The 15,884-nt window shown below is 34.0% G+C and overlaps 2 protein-coding genes across 2 annotated transcripts; both read left to right on the forward strand.

The window, feature by feature from the left end:
• Positions 1–1,477: 1,477 nt before the first annotated feature.
• LOC132306894 (sulfate transporter 3.1-like) lies at positions 1,478–9,915 on the forward strand. The gene is made up of 12 exons (XM_059804480.1): positions 1,478–2,001; positions 2,092–2,299; positions 2,949–3,120; positions 3,428–3,493; positions 5,704–5,817; positions 7,129–7,245; positions 7,381–7,507; positions 8,034–8,320; positions 8,447–8,637; positions 8,792–8,877; positions 9,311–9,387; positions 9,510–9,915. Exons 1-12 carry the CDS (start codon positions 1,665–1,667, stop codon positions 9,696–9,698), a joined length of 1,971 nt encoding a protein of 656 aa, XP_059660463.1. The 5' UTR covers positions 1,478–1,664; the 3' UTR covers positions 9,699–9,915.
• An 894-nt stretch (positions 9,916–10,809) lies between these two features.
• On the forward strand, positions 10,810–15,202 carry LOC132306895 (protein ANTAGONIST OF LIKE HETEROCHROMATIN PROTEIN 1). Its single transcript, XM_059804481.1, has 2 exons — positions 10,810–11,533; positions 13,385–15,202. The coding sequence occupies exons 1-2, from the start codon at positions 11,386–11,388 to the stop codon at positions 14,419–14,421; spliced, it is 1,185 nt and encodes a 394-aa protein (XP_059660464.1). The 5' UTR covers positions 10,810–11,385; the 3' UTR covers positions 14,422–15,202.
• Positions 15,203–15,884: the final 682 nt, after the last annotated feature.

Genomic DNA, 15,884 nt, shown 5'->3' on the forward strand with positions numbered 1-15,884 from the left:
ATATATATATATATATATATATATATATATATATATATATATTTGTAATCTATTGAATTAGGCGTGTTTGGAATAAAATTTAGGATAAATTATACTAACCACCTCTAAAGTTTGGATAAATTATACAGGTAGACTCTTCAGTATTTATTATTTTAATCTCCCACAAACTCGTTCACCGGGTGTTGAATTAAAATCAGTAATATCATTATATTACATTTTATACAAGAGAATGGTAAAATTGACATTTTATAAAATTTGGTTAACAAATTTGTCGTTTAACACATGCCAAATCAATAATATCATTATATTATATTTTATATAAGAGAATAGTAAAATTGACATTTTATAAAATGTGGTTACCAGATTTGTACTTGAACACATGCAAAATATCATTTGAAGTGTAAATAATAAGCCTTAAATAGTGTACCCTTATACAAGTGAGGGAGGTAAATGTAATTTATCGACTTCATGTCATGAAATGAGATTTATTTATTTATTATTTTTATTATTACTTTTGCATACATGAAATGAGATTTAACTCCTTCAGAATCAGGACAGTCTAACCTTAGTCCCACTTCATTAGATGGACCCCAATTCGATTCAGTGCAAGAAAAAACCATTGGCTGCACAAATGTACAAGGTAAGTATCGGGCCAATAAGATGGTCGAATGAAATTATTTGGACAGAGTCTTGATAACATTGGTCTTTGTGCTTTCCTAGTAGCAAATTAATGATTTACCACAATAATAAGAAATACACTTTTTTCTGTACTACTTAGGATGCACACATTATCATATTTACTTATAAAATTTACCACTATTTTTAATGGTGCAATTTAACCACTTTTTAGTCGTGAAATTTGTCATTAAATAGTTGAAAATTTTCAATTTTAAAGAGGTAAAATTAAAAGTATAAAATGACATCTTTGATGATAAGTGGATATATTGAAGTTATTTGATTTACATTGCTGGGTGCTTTTAGTTATTTTCTAAATAAGAAAGTTGTTCAAAATCTGATCGTCAAAATTCAATGTATTAACTTTATATAAAAAGTTGATTCTTATGTCCATTTCTCTAATCTATCTGTATTAAGGAAGAGTTTCAATTCTATTTAATGTAGTAGATGACATCATCAAGTGAAGAAAAATTCAAATTATTTAATTCTAAGACCAGGCAGATAAGCCTAATAAATAGCATTACTCATTATAATAAGAAAGATTATAAGTGTTTATTAGACTTGGAGTGTTACATGAGTCAATTAGCTTAAGTACTCAATAATTTTTTTGAAAGGTTACGCAGCAAAGAATTTGGGAAATATTACCTACTCAAGATAAAGTAAAATTAAAAAATAACTAAATAAATAAAAAGTAACACTAGCTAGGTGGCACTCTACAATAAGATCAACTAGGTGGGCCACTGAGCATCCAAAAATGCCCTACTCTTCCTCCCCGGCCTATATATGTAAATTCCCAGTTACCCCCTCCCTCAGTCCAGTTCCAACCTTCCCACCACCACCACCACCACCGTGGCTTTCTGCAAAGCACCACGTACTCCCCATTTCACTACCAAAACAAACAACACTCTCTCTCCCTCTATATATATCACTAGTTTTAGCTAACTAGCTAGTACCGAAAAGGCCATCCACCATTGTTTTTGAGCTCACAAATGGGCAACGCCGACTACTTATACCCTCCGGTGAACGTCGAGTGCGCTCACAAGGTCACCGTCCCTCCACCGCAACCCTTTCTCAAGTCACTCAAGTACAATCTGAAAGAGACTCTTTTCCCTGACGATCCTTTCCGGCAATTCAAGAACCAGCCAATGTCCCGAAAAATCATCCTAGCCATCCAGTTCTACCTACCCATCTTCGAATGGGGTCCGCGTTACACTCTCGAGTTCTTGAAATCGGACCTCATCGCCGGAATCACCATTGCCAGCCTCGCCATCCCTCAGGGAATCAGCTACGCAAAACTGGCCAACTTGCCGCCAATTCTTGGACTGTGTGAGTACTGTTGTGAAAATGATGCAACGAAGTGTGTTCAAAGCAAAATTTTTAGTGATTTGTTAATGGGGTCTGTGTTGAAATTTGCAGATTCGAGCTTTGTTCCGCCTCTGGTTTACGCGATGATGGGGAGTTCGAGAGATTTGGCTGTGGGGACTGTTGCTGTTGCTTCACTTCTCACAGCTTCTATGTTGGGGAATGAAGTGAATGCTACTGAGAATCCCAAGCTCTATCTTCATCTCGCCTTCACGGCCACCTTCTTCGCCGGAGTTCTTCAAGCTTCTTTGGGACTCTTAAGGTTGGTATCACATTAATATAACAAATTACAGACCGACCTAATAATCGGAACGATAGTCAGGAAATTAATTACCAAAATTTTGACCATATTCAATTCATACAAGGAATAAACTTCTCCATTAATAGACTAATAGATAGCCGTGTCTAACTAAAATCGGCACATGTAATTGTATCATTGTGCCATATCAGTGGTCATACGAAGATTGAAGTATATATATATATATATATATATAGAGTTTGTTAGGTTTCATTAATCATAGAAGAGGCACTTAAATTGCCAGCAAGTACTTCGTGTTGTTTCTGTTGACTAGCCACTTAATATGATATGAAATGATTAAATGAGCAATTAATTGGATTTGTTCCCTGTGTGTGTGTCTGTGTGCGTGTGCCGTTTGTTGTTACGTTTCCATGTTGCATGGTAAGGATAACAAAAAATACTGTTTTTTAATGAAAATGTTATTTCGAAATTCTAACCATTTGATTTGCCTCTTCTTTTTTTTTTTTTTTTCGAAATTCTCACCATGATTTTGGATGTTGTGATTGGTCAGCTATGGATAAAGAATAAACTTGAATTTAAATTTATCTTTTTTTTCCTTCTTAATTTTGAGAAGAAAAAAAAATTAATAGTGAGAATAATTATATATGTACAGGCTAGGATTTATAGTGGATTTCTTATCACATGCAACCATAGTAGGGTTCATGTCAGGAGCAGCCACTGTGGTCATCCTGCAACAGTTAAAAGGGATTCTTGGGCTTGAGCACTTTACCCATGGAACAGATATGGTGTCTGTCCTGCGTTCTGTCTTCGGCCAAACACATAAGGTCTCTCTCTCTCTCTCTCTCTCTCTCTCTCTCTACATCTCTTTAACCATAACCAATTATTATTATTATTATTTTGAAATTAATATTATTATTATTATTTTGAAAATATTAGTATCCTAATACAGTTGGCAGCATATCTCACCAAATTAAGTAACTTGATTATCTTAATACAAGTTGGATCTATCATTGAATTTTAGCTACTGAATATTTCTTCTTATATATTAGAGACCTTTTTTATTTTATTAAATTAGCTTGGTTGTTTTATTTCCTTGGTTGTAACTAAATGTCTGATGTATAACTATTTCAGTGGAGATGGGAAAGTGCTGTATTGGGATGCTGTTTCCTTTTCTACCTCCTCCTTGCTAGATATTTTGTAAGTGTATCTACCATGGCATATTTTATAATTAATTTATGTATGGTACAGCAGGAAAGAAAAAACATAGACAACATTAATTAAGAAATTAAAGAAAAATAGAGGAAACAAAAAGTTTGGGGAAAGAAAAGAAAGGAAAAATGAATTTATTATCAAATCTTTTCCTATATATTTTGTTTTTTTAATAAAAATAACGAAAAATTTGATATTAATAAAGTTTTATTAAAAATGTAAGTCTTTTTGTCTTTTTCCTTCCATTTCTTCTCATTTTTTAAAGGTTAACAAAATCAACTCATTAAACTTTAATGTATCCTTACAAATCCTTCCATTCTCTTTTTTTTTTTTTTTCTTCCTTTCAAAAATTCATACTAATACTCCGTTTGGTAGGAAGGAATAAAATTGAAGGGAATGGATAGAAGAAGAAATGAATGATATATTTTTAGGAAAAAAAATTATTTACTCTTCTCTTTTTGTTTGGTTGGATGAAAGAGAAGTAAAATAAAATAATACCTTACGTACGTTGTTTGTTAAGAGAGAAGAGAAGAGTGTGTTAATTATAAGAAAAATTTTATAATTTAATTTTTTTTATAATAAACTTGCATTTTTTTCCTTCGAGTGTTCGGTCCAAATTTGAAAGGATAAAAATTTATGAATGAGGAAAGATGATTCATCCATCTTATTTTCTCTTTGCTTTCTCTCTACCAAAAGAATGAAATTTACTTCTTCCTTCTTATCTTCCCTTCATCCCTCTTTCTATCAAACGGAGCATAAACATTAAAAAAAAAAATTATTTTCCTTTCTTTTCTTTTCTTTTCATTTCTTTCCTGCCAAACTTGGCCTTAAAAAACTTTTAGAATGGTTAGAGATTTAAAGTTCTTAAGATCTACCATCACCACCCACTTCTTGCTGCCAAAAGTAACAACACCAGTCAAATGGAATTTTGCTAACTACTATGGAACTTTATACATAATAAACTAAAGCAACAAAAATAATATAAAATATGAACCTTTTTTTAGTTAAAAAGGTCGTTGCACTCAATAGCTTAATACCTTTATTTTACTTCTTTATTACAATAAACTCATTTTCAACACCAACAACTCCCACTCCGAATTAGTGAAGACTAACTGTGAAAGAATGTGGAATTTATTTCAACCAATGCACGGTTTCTTATGTTGCAATTGATTAAGAAAATGAAAGAGAATATATAGATGATGACAATTGGTCAAAATTGTACTTAATCTCCATTTGGAGTTAAAAAATTACATGACATCTCATCTACTATTTTTAATTGCAATAAACAATACTCTTCATGTATCAAAAGTTACAAATTACCCTCCTAATGTACAGAAATAAAAATTTTAGATGTTGTGGTTAGTGCAACGTGTGACACATGAACTGGTTGTTTTGATTAAAAATATCATATACTTGTTCATTTTATTATTTACAATTGATTTTATAAATTTGAAGTTAAGGGTGTTTGTTGCATACGAAGGAGTATTTTTGTCAAAACAATAAGTTCATGTGTCACTTGCATTGTAATTGACCACTTTAATACTAAAAAATTTTAATTTCCTTATGTTAGACAAAGATAATTTGTAACTTTTAATAAATTGAAAGCGTTTGTTGTTAATATATATATATATATATATATATATATATATAGCAGGATTGTTCACTTACTCACTGTCTCATTGATATACAAAGAATTTATGCACGAATAACAAATTGCATTTTTAACTACCCATAATACTTGAGGTGCGCATCTATTTTCCTACACACTACGGAACAAGTGAACAATTATGTGTGTGTGTGTATATATATATATATATATTATTGCAAGGGTTAACAGGACAGAAGAATTTAGTGGAATTTGGGCATTGAAAATATTATAAACAGAAAGGAGTCAAAATTGGGGGCCTATACGGAGTTGGCCGACAAAGACTCAAAACCAAAAGGGCCTACGACAAATAATTGAACCACTAGAGTCAGATCCGGACAGCTGAGCAGCAACAGTAGGCCCAAGCCCAACAATGAAATGACACTTTCAAACACACGACCCACAATTGTTTTTCTTTATTCCTCAATAACAAAACACAACTTCTTGTTAATGCTAATGTATATGTATTTTAAAAGCTTTATTTTTGAAGGTAAAATATTTTTTTACCACTAGTTTACCGCAGTAAAAAAAATGTTGATGTTTGACAATGTAGAGCAAGAGACGACCAAAGCTGTTTTGGATATCAGCGATGGCTCCTTTGACGTCTGTTATCTTGGGAAGCCTCCTCGTTTATCTCACCCACGCTGAAAAACACGGTGTCCAAGTGGTGAGCACCCCCATAACCCCTTCTCTCTCTCTCTCTCTCTCTCTCACACACACACACACACACACACACGAAAACAACACACAAGTGCATGGTGTGTAATGTGTATCACAGTGTATGTACAGGGGCTCAACACATTTCACAGGGTTTAAAAGTTCAACAATCACGTAAATATATTAAATTCTTAATGTGTTGATATTGTAATATTGTAGCGCAATATAATATATAAAATTGGTGTTATATTTTTAAATATGCGATATATATAATATACGTGTTATATTGTGATAGTAAATTTTACCCGTTATTTTAATGGTCCATAGAATGAGCACAGAAGGATGGATGGGCCTTTCTTGTCCAACATTATTGGCCCATGTCAAGTGTTGGGTCCCAAGAGGAAAAGGAAAAAACAACAAAGAGTTGGTTCCCAAGCATTAATTTTCTTGTTTTATTGGGTCAGGCTTTCTTGTCCCCATTGACCTGTTTGGCCAGCGCTACATTTTTCTTTCTGCAAAAAACCTAAAAAAAAAAGAAGAAGACTTTTTACCATATTTTGCATCCTTTGTCATTTTATGGTGTTTATTCATGGGCATAAACTCAGGAGTGCTGGTCATTATTTATTGGTCTAATTGATAGTTGGTTCAACTTTTTGAGCACGTTCGTGTTCGAGTAGTACATCATTTTAATCTGTTAAAAAAAATAATAATAATTAAAAAAAAACTTTGAAAGTGTCATTTTACGTGTAAACTAAAAGGAGATGGACTACCTAACTAAAATGCTGTTTTTACATCTTTCCCACTTGTGTATCATATTGTATATATGTATAGATATGGATATAAATATATCCATACGTGACACAACAATTCTCTTAAAATTTAAACTCATATTGTCACACTTAACCACATAAATTTTATGATTATATCACATATAGTAATATAAAAAATTAAAAAAAAAAAATCAAGGATGATACTTTAGTGGTGCATTTTTACTTTCAAGATAAGAAGTTGTGGGTTCAAATTCTCGGAATGCGTGGGTGCAAGTTTCTTACCGACAAGAAAAGTAATTAGAAGGGCGAAAAAAAGTGATAGTATTGGCATATGGTCAGTTGGGGTCTCATAAATTTTCTTGTTTAATGTCAGATTATGCTGTCCATGGCCATCTTTGGATGTTTGCACATTCTGATTGGTGTACGAGTGTATGTACATGCATGCGTGAGTGTGTGTATAATACTATACAACATATACAAATGATGAAGAGTTGTGATATATATGGTGGTGGTGTTTGTCATTATATATATATATATATATATATATTCAGATTGGACATTTGAAGAGAGGAGTGAATCCCGTGTCAATAATGGATCTGGCATTTGGATCACAGTACCTGACAACAGCCATCAAAACTGGCATTGTCACGGGTGTCATCGCTCTTGCTGTAAGCTCCCTCACCCCTACTTTTTTTTTTAATTCGTTCAATTTAAAAAGAATTATTATGCAATATTGTATACTATAATGTGTTAAATGCACGTAAAACTAAATAAAATGTGGTGATAAAATATTACTGTTTCAGGAAGGTATTGCTGTGGGAAGAAGCTTTGCCATGTTCAAGAATTACCACATCGATGGTAACAAAGAAATGATTGCTTTTGGATTGATGAACATTGTTGGCTCTTGCACTTCTTGCTACCTGACCACAGGTGTGTGTGTGTGTATATATATATATATATTGTCTTCCCATCCTGTGTCATCTCTCTCACTAATATTTGTATATAAGAATAATACTAAATCGTCAAGAAATAATCTTTTTCTTTACGTGTTATGATATTATTAGATCATGTTTTTTTTTAATATATATATATATATATATATATATATTCATTCCATCTTATACCAAATTTACTAATGTTGTCCAATAAATATCACGGCCCGTTTGAAGTATTGTTCTTTCTCGTGAAGATAATTTTGTACTACACATTATTTATAATTGGAAATGGTATATAATATTCCATGGGTACTTACACGTACGTGGTATCCCTACTTAATGCACAGTCATAGAACCTCTAAATTTGTCTTGATACATAAGAAATGAAAAAAAATTAAGAAAAAAATGACTGCATTGGACGAGATACCATGTTTAAAATAATACCCTTAAAGTATTGTATTGTGATTAATTTGCTGATAATGTTAATACGATGCATAATCAAAATGAATTGGTTGGTGCAGGGCCATTTTCAAGATCAGCAGTGAACTTCAATGCAGGATGCAAGACAGCAGTTTCAAACATTGTTATGGCAATCGCCGTGATGATCACATTGTTACTCCTAACACCACTCTTCCATTACACTCCCCTCGTGGTCCTGTCATCCATAATCATCGCTGCAATGCTCGGACTCATAAACTACGAAGAAGCCATTCATCTCTGGCATGTTGACAAGTTCGACTTCCTAGTCTGCATCAGTGCATATGTTGGTGTGGTCTTTGGCAGCGTCGAAATTGGCTTAGTCTTAGCGGTCTGAGCCTTAACCATCAAACTAACAAACTGCACCTATACGTACATATACATATAGTTGTTTCAGTGCCATAATTAATTAGGTGCTAATAATTAATATTTTTGTGGCGATGGATCGATATTGCAGGTTGGTTTATCTGTGGTTAGGGTACTTTTGTTTGTGGCCAGACCAAGGACCTTGATTCTTGGTAACATACCTGATTCTATGATCTACAGAAGTGTGGACCAGTACCCAAACGCAAACAATGTTCCCGGAATTCTCATACTTGAGATTGCTGCTCCCATTTACTTTGCCAATTCTAGCTACTTAAGAGAAAGGTACTGCTAAATATTAGAGATTTTTTTACAAATTAATATATCAAAATTGATTGAAATAGGATAATGTTGCCACACACACACACACACACACACACATATATATATTTCGTCAACAAGGAGACTTACCATGGAGGTGAATGTTGTTCTTAATTAGGATATCAAGATGGATAGACGAGGAAGAAGAAAAACTAAAATCTTCTGAAGAGGCCAGCTTGCAGTATGTTATACTTGATATGGGTGGTAAGTTATGTTCATGTCTATTCAGAAATATTAATTGCATATTCTTTTTTTCACATATAATAACAATTTTCACACACATATATATTTTATAAAAGGGAAAATGAGAAAAATTCTCTATTAATTGGTTTTTGTTACAGACTATTATAGCAATCATTTAAATAAATATTATAAGACAGGAGAGACTATATTCTTATCGCTAAGAGCATCCAACAATATTTATTAGAGTTCATAAAAAACAGATCATATTTTTTTTAGAATTACATATGTAAGTTTTTGCTATCGGACCATTTAAGAGTGCACTAAATTAACAATGTCCATAAACAAAGTTTCTTAGCCTTTTCATATATATATATATATATATATATATATATATATATATATATATATATATATTCAAACTATTAAATTAATGCGATAAATGTTTGGTGAGCAGCCGTTGGTAACATTGACACTAGCGGAATTAGCATGCTAGAGGAGGTGAAGAAGAGTATTGATAGAAGAGGGCTCAAGGTATATACATTTCATTTTTGGCTTCTTATAGTATATACACATAACATGGCACTAGTGAAATATGAAGCACTTAAATTAAACATTGCTTAGTGAAACATATATTTTTTGGTTAATAAATGCAGCTTGTATTGGCAAATCCTTGTGGAGAGGTGATGAAGAAGCTGAACAAGTCGAAATTCATCGAGGCAATAGGGCAGGAATGGATCTATCTGACAGTGGGAGAGGCTGTAGGAGCATGCAACTTCATGCTTCACACAGGCAAACCCAAGGATGTCACAAATGAATCAGATACATGGACCAACAATGTCTGATCGAGCTACTAATAATTAACGAACCCTAAAGGATATATATACATTATATATATATATATATATAATTGCGACCAACTTATTTTCATCTGCGGTTACCATGCATGCATCACTTAATAAGGATGCAACACATTTGGCTCACTGAATCAAAAGGAAAATGTGTTGGTTTAAGTGATCTGATGATGGGAGGTTTTCTTTTTTTTTTTTTTTTTTTTTTTTTCAGTCTGTCTTCCAATATTATATAGTTTGTAGAATACATATATATCAAGTGAATTAAAGTATAAACTGAAAGCATTTTGACCTGTTGATAAAAATGATATCTATTGGCTCTTTTAATTTTGTGGTTGTTAAAGAATATAAATATTAAACTTGCACCATCTTCAACAATTTAAAATTTTGAAATAGATGGTAATTAACACAAGACAAAATCATTATTCAACGGTCACAAAATTACTAGCCGTTATTTTTCTTGATATTTAATCAATGAGTTGGCTTGCAAATCCGACCGATGTGTAATCAATGACCAAATTTGTAGACCTAAACATCATTTTCCTTTTCAATTTTAGTGCTCTAGCTCATTGAACAAAACGCGCTCTAGCATCCTCATAAACATGGTTACAATAAACTGTCATAACTAAGTCGCAACATGAGCTAACCAAAATAGAATTCCGACCACAACTCAACAATTTATATAAAAAATATATTACAACTACATGCGAAAATGCTTTGTTTTTTTCCCTAATGCATTAATTAATTAAATTCATAATTTGTCTGAGTGCGTGAGAGAGAGAGAGAGAGAGAGAGAGAGACTGTGTGGTCCAATGGACATGAAAGACTTTACAAGAGGGAGTTGGGATGAGAAAGTATTGAGTAATCTGAGAGTACCAGACAATGCAAGTACTGGACAACTGTGGGTAGCAATATAAATCAATAACAAAATACTATGGTTCTAACTTATATGTAATGCATCTAAATTATGTAATATGCAATGTCAATCAATAACAAATCAAAACGATATAAGAAGAGCCAAGAGTGAAACATGCTTGGGTAACTTTGGTTCAAATCTTATAGTCTAATCAATGTATAAAATTTTATTAATCTTTAGTTTTAAAAAAAATAATAATAACTATTGAGAAATTATTTCAATTTTGTTAAATCGTAGCACCAATTTGTTTTCTGCTTTCATATTTTCTTGAGTGGTCCTAAGAATCGCACTAGAAACTTGAATGAAAGGACTTCCAGTGGAACAAGGTATAAATCATCAAAAGAATAGAAAAGACCGGTGAAAGTACCAAAATCCCGATATATCCTAGGCATTCACCAAAAGGAATGTAACTTAGTGACCCTTTCTCACATTTTAAAATAAAGTACTAAAATTTTATATTGTTAAATTAAACAGAATGTGTGACTTTCTTACCAACTTAAACTTGTTGGGCTACTCCTCTCGGATTTAGCTTTTGTTACAAAGGATTGATGGGCTTGGGTATTCAGCCAATTAGGTCAGGCGCCATCATTATAACTTGAGTGAGGCAGATCAATAAGTACTAATGGGCCTCCGATTCAAGTTCAGTTTATTCTTCTTTTCTCTCGTACCAAACACTAAAAACAACTTTTCATTTTCCTTCTGGCCAATCATACTGGAGCAAAATTTTCCCACCAAACAAACGGCGGAGAATTCTTCTTCGGTCTGATGGCTCCTCCCAAGAAATCGAAGAAAACCAAAAGGGATTCAAAGAAATTGAAGAAGAACAGAAGCGCGAGCGTAGTTCCTACAGAGAACAAAGCCACTGAGTCTGACTGGTGGGACAGCTTCTGGCAGAAGAACTCTATAAGCCCAGGTCTCTTCTTTCTTTAGTTCCTTCTATTTTAATCTAGTGCTTTTCTATTTATGCAATTGAATATGAAATGAACTGAAAATTCTTGGAAATTAGTTCATGCGTACTTTTATTTTTCACTTAAATTCATGTTCTTGGTTGCCAATTTTCAATATTGGGTTCATTGTCACTGGCTGTCCGTCACTAGTTTATTTAATTGAGGAAAAACCAATATTGGGATCTCTTACGCAATGTTATATGATCAAGGAACTGATAAGTAAAAGTTATGATCATGGTCCGCTGCACTGTTTGATTCTTTATTTGGGTCACATTTGCTTGTTCCCAAATGCACATTCGCGAAATTATTTGTCTTTGGTTTTGGTTTGTTGATGGAATTACTTTTACAATAGTAATATGATTAATTTTGGAAGTAAAATCTGTATAAAAATTATTGGACCAATGTTTCGAGATCATAATCATGTTTTTTCTATATCCTGATTCTTTATTTGTCTAAGATTTGCTTGTTGAATCCCTTCCTGTATCTCTCCGTCTGTATTTGCATCCTAAATGTGATGTAGCCCTAATGCCACGTGACCCAACTTGTGTTTGACACATGGCAGCCACAAAGTTAACGGTGCCACTCTGGTTGTGTTAAGTGGAAGCTTAACTACTGATTTAGGTGAATGAGCTTCAAACTGTTTGTGAATGAAGGAAATCCCCTTTTAGCATAGTTTAGAGAGTGAAGTGTAGCTTCGGTGAAAGAACATTAGGTGACTTTGGTTTACTTTAGTAAATCAAAATTGGACATATCATCTCAAGAACTTCGACCAAAGGAAGGGTCGCTTTGCTCAATCAAGGACATAGGGGCAGCTATTATGCACAAAGGTAAAGAGGGATAGTCAATTGACAAAAGACATGATGTTTTTGACTGAGTCAGATGGTAGGTTGACACATTGCAGCAGGATTTTTTCTCATTACACCTTGTCAATGCCTTGCAGCATGATTATCTTTAATAACCATACTGAATCAATTAATCTACAGTTAATTAAAGTACCAGCATGGCCTTCAGACACTCTCAGCAATCAGGAGTAGTGAAATTTATATATGCCAGTTCCAACAGAGTGTAAAAGGAGTTCCAATAGCACCGGGCAACTTGCTTTCCTTTTTATCCTTAGATTACCAGTGACTGTATCCATAAGTCCATAGCTGTAGCTCTGTAGTTGTAGTTCTAGTAGCCATAGCCTTACTCTTAACCTTAGTTCTGTCCTTAGTTACAGTAGTAATATCCATAGCCTTAGCTTTAGCCTTTAGCCATAGTTATACCGAATTACCGATAGCCTTAGTCCTAGTCGTAGCATAATTTGCAGCTCCCTGTTTGCATTTCTCAAGACTTGTAATCTCATCATTGTTTCAAAGATTAATGAAGAAAGTGTTGCATGTTTCATCACTGAACGTACATTTGTTCTGCTCTAGTTTTATAGGTGTATTCTTATTCTCTAACAGTTGTCCGAACCAAGGAACAAACTGAACCGCGATCCCATATTGGAGTTGTTTGGCCCACACTTCACTCATTGAGTCCAGTTGTAGACTCTAGATGCTTTCACAGGCTGAGATAATTGAGTAAAGTGCATCTGACATTCTGACCTAGCACTCTCTGTGTGAATGTGCACTTGGCAGTTTTATTTTTTGAGAATTTATCCTGGTCAAGATATGATTTCTAATATACTGATGTTATTGTTGAGTATCTTTTCTAGTTTTTTTTTCTCTCTCTCTCTCTCATTTGTATATCATGTCTCATAGATGATCATTTCAACAACTTGTGCCTCAGAATTGGAACATCTAGTTCCATTTTATTCATGTAACTCAAACTTGCAGGTTCAACAGTACCGACTGATGAGGAAGAAGGATTCAAATATTTCTTCCGTGTATCAAAGAAAACTTTTGATTACATCTGTTCACTTGTGAGAGAGGATCTGGTTTCAAGACCACCTTCAGGCCTCATCAATATTGAGGGAAGGCTTTTAAGTGTTGAGAAACAAGTTGCAATTGCCTTGAGAAGATTAGCCTCGGGTGAATCCCAAGTTTCAGTTGGAGCTTCCTTTGGAGTTGGCCAGTCTACAGTTTCCCAGGTGACTTGGAGATTCATTGAGGCATTGGAAGAGCGAGCCAAGCAGCATCTCAAGTGGCCTGATGCCAGTAGAATGGAGGAAATTAAATCCAAATTCGAGGAATCTTTCGGGTTACCTAATTGTTGTGGAGCCATCGATTCAACACACATCATAATGACCCTTCCAGCGGTTCAAACATCAGATGATTGGTGTGACCAAGAGAAAAATTACAGCATGTTCTTGCAGGGAATTGTTGATAATGAGATGAGATTTCTTGATATTGTGACAGGTTGGCCTGGGGGCATGACTATGTCCAGGTTATTAAAGTGTTCGGGATTTTACAAACTCTGTGAGGGTGGTGATCGGTTGAATGGAAATGTAAGAATGTTATCTGATGGAGTGGAGATTAGAGAATTTATAGTAGGTGGAGTTGGTTACCCTCTTCTGCCATGGCTCATAACTCCTTATGAAAGTAATGGCCTCTCAGCTGCCATGTCTGATTTTAACGCGGTGCATGAGGCTGCAAAGTTTCTTGCAGTGAAGGCTTTCTTGCAGTTGAAAGGTAGTTGGAGAATCCTTAACAAGGTCATGTGGAGACCTGATAAACGGAAACTGCCAAGTATCATCTTGGTATGTTGTTTACTTCACAATATCATTATTGACAATGGAGACAGTTTGCGCCCAGATGTTGCATTGTCTGGTCATCATGACTCGGGGTATGTAGAACAGTGCTGTAAGCAAGGTGATCCGCTGGGGAGAACCTTGAGGGAAAACTTAGTTAAGCACTTGCGGCTTTGTAAATAGATGGTTTGGTCAGATTAATTGATCTTCCATCTCTGTTCAAAGCTATTTCTCACTATGCTGGTCTAACCTCATTTTGAGTTGGAGCACCCTTTATCAGGTGTCATTCGGAGTTGTAATTAGTTGACGCATTTTGATGAGAATGAGAATAGCAATGAACTGTAATGTTCTTTGTTCTGATGGTGCTGTTTCCTGGTAAGCACCATGAACCACCATCTGTTGCCATTTCTCAGTTTATCCTATCTCATTTGGGGCTGATTTTGCATTGGCAACTGTTTTGGTGTGGGATCAAATGCATATTTCCACCTCAGAATATCTTTCCATGCAGAAGTGGGTTTCATGAGGGTGTATTTCGATGAAAATGAAATCATCTGAATGGGTTTTCGTGGCACTGGGAAATTGAAATTAGTTAGATTTGTTTTTATGCATGCGGGATGGGATAATGCATGTGCTTGGTGGTGGACTATGGAGTATTCTAAAAGGCCCGACACTACCATCGTTGAGGCTCTCATTGTTATATGTTATACTTTCTGTTGTTATATTATTGTTTCTGCAGAGTTGATTCCTTTTCTGTGGAGACTTCTTTGTTGTTTAGGCACTTCATTGTTCAGCAGCATGTGGTGTGGGGAAAACCCTCATGTATTTTCATGTATTTTATCATTCTTTTCATCTCAGATTTCGCTATCTGTTTTGTTCTGGTCGCAACTGATTGAGAGTTATGTCTACTTCACATTATCAGAATTCTATATGATACTGGTATTTATCGAATAGCAAGCTTATTGCAGTTTCTTTTGGTAGATTTTCTCAATGGGAAGATCTCAATTTAGCAGCGAATAATGCTGACATATTACCAGGGAAGTATAAGAAAATCAAAGCATCCATCTCGAAATGAAACGCAGAATGGGCAAAATGGTTAGAGTTTGTTATCTTCCTGAGCTATTGTTAGCGTATATGGCACTTGCTTAAAGCCTTTATCTGTTTGATTAGGATCGAGTCCGAAAGTCAGGTAACTCCACTGATTTATGTAGGGGTGGCTACGGAACGGATCGGATTAGACATCAATCCTAATTCGATCAGCTACCAAGCCTCCCAACATATTAGCCACCGATCCTAATTTGATTCGCTCTCAACAGATTAGCCATCGATCCGTTATCCCATGGATTGGATTGGATCAGATCCGTGTAATAACGAATCGGATCGAATTGGAATCACAGATTGAGTTTTATCCAAATTATCTTCTTCTTTTTTTTTTCTTTTTTTTTTTTAAAGTAATATATTTCCAGTATAATTTATTTATCATTTAACCCTAACCCAATACATAAAATTTTAATTTATTAATATTAATTCATATATTTAAATAATTATTAAATAATACATCCTTAACTAATTCATATATTTAAATTATCATTAAGTAATTAAATTAACTAATATATTTTTTGAAAATATATATATAAATTTTACAGATC

The sequence above is a fragment of the Cornus florida genome, unplaced genomic scaffold (assembly GCF_030987335.1).
Source record: "Cornus florida cultivar Cherokee Brave unplaced genomic scaffold, ASM3098733v1 CherokeeBrave_3.0.0_Hap2_Chr05, whole genome shotgun sequence".
Taxonomy (NCBI): Eukaryota; Viridiplantae; Streptophyta; class Magnoliopsida; order Cornales; family Cornaceae; genus Cornus; species Cornus florida.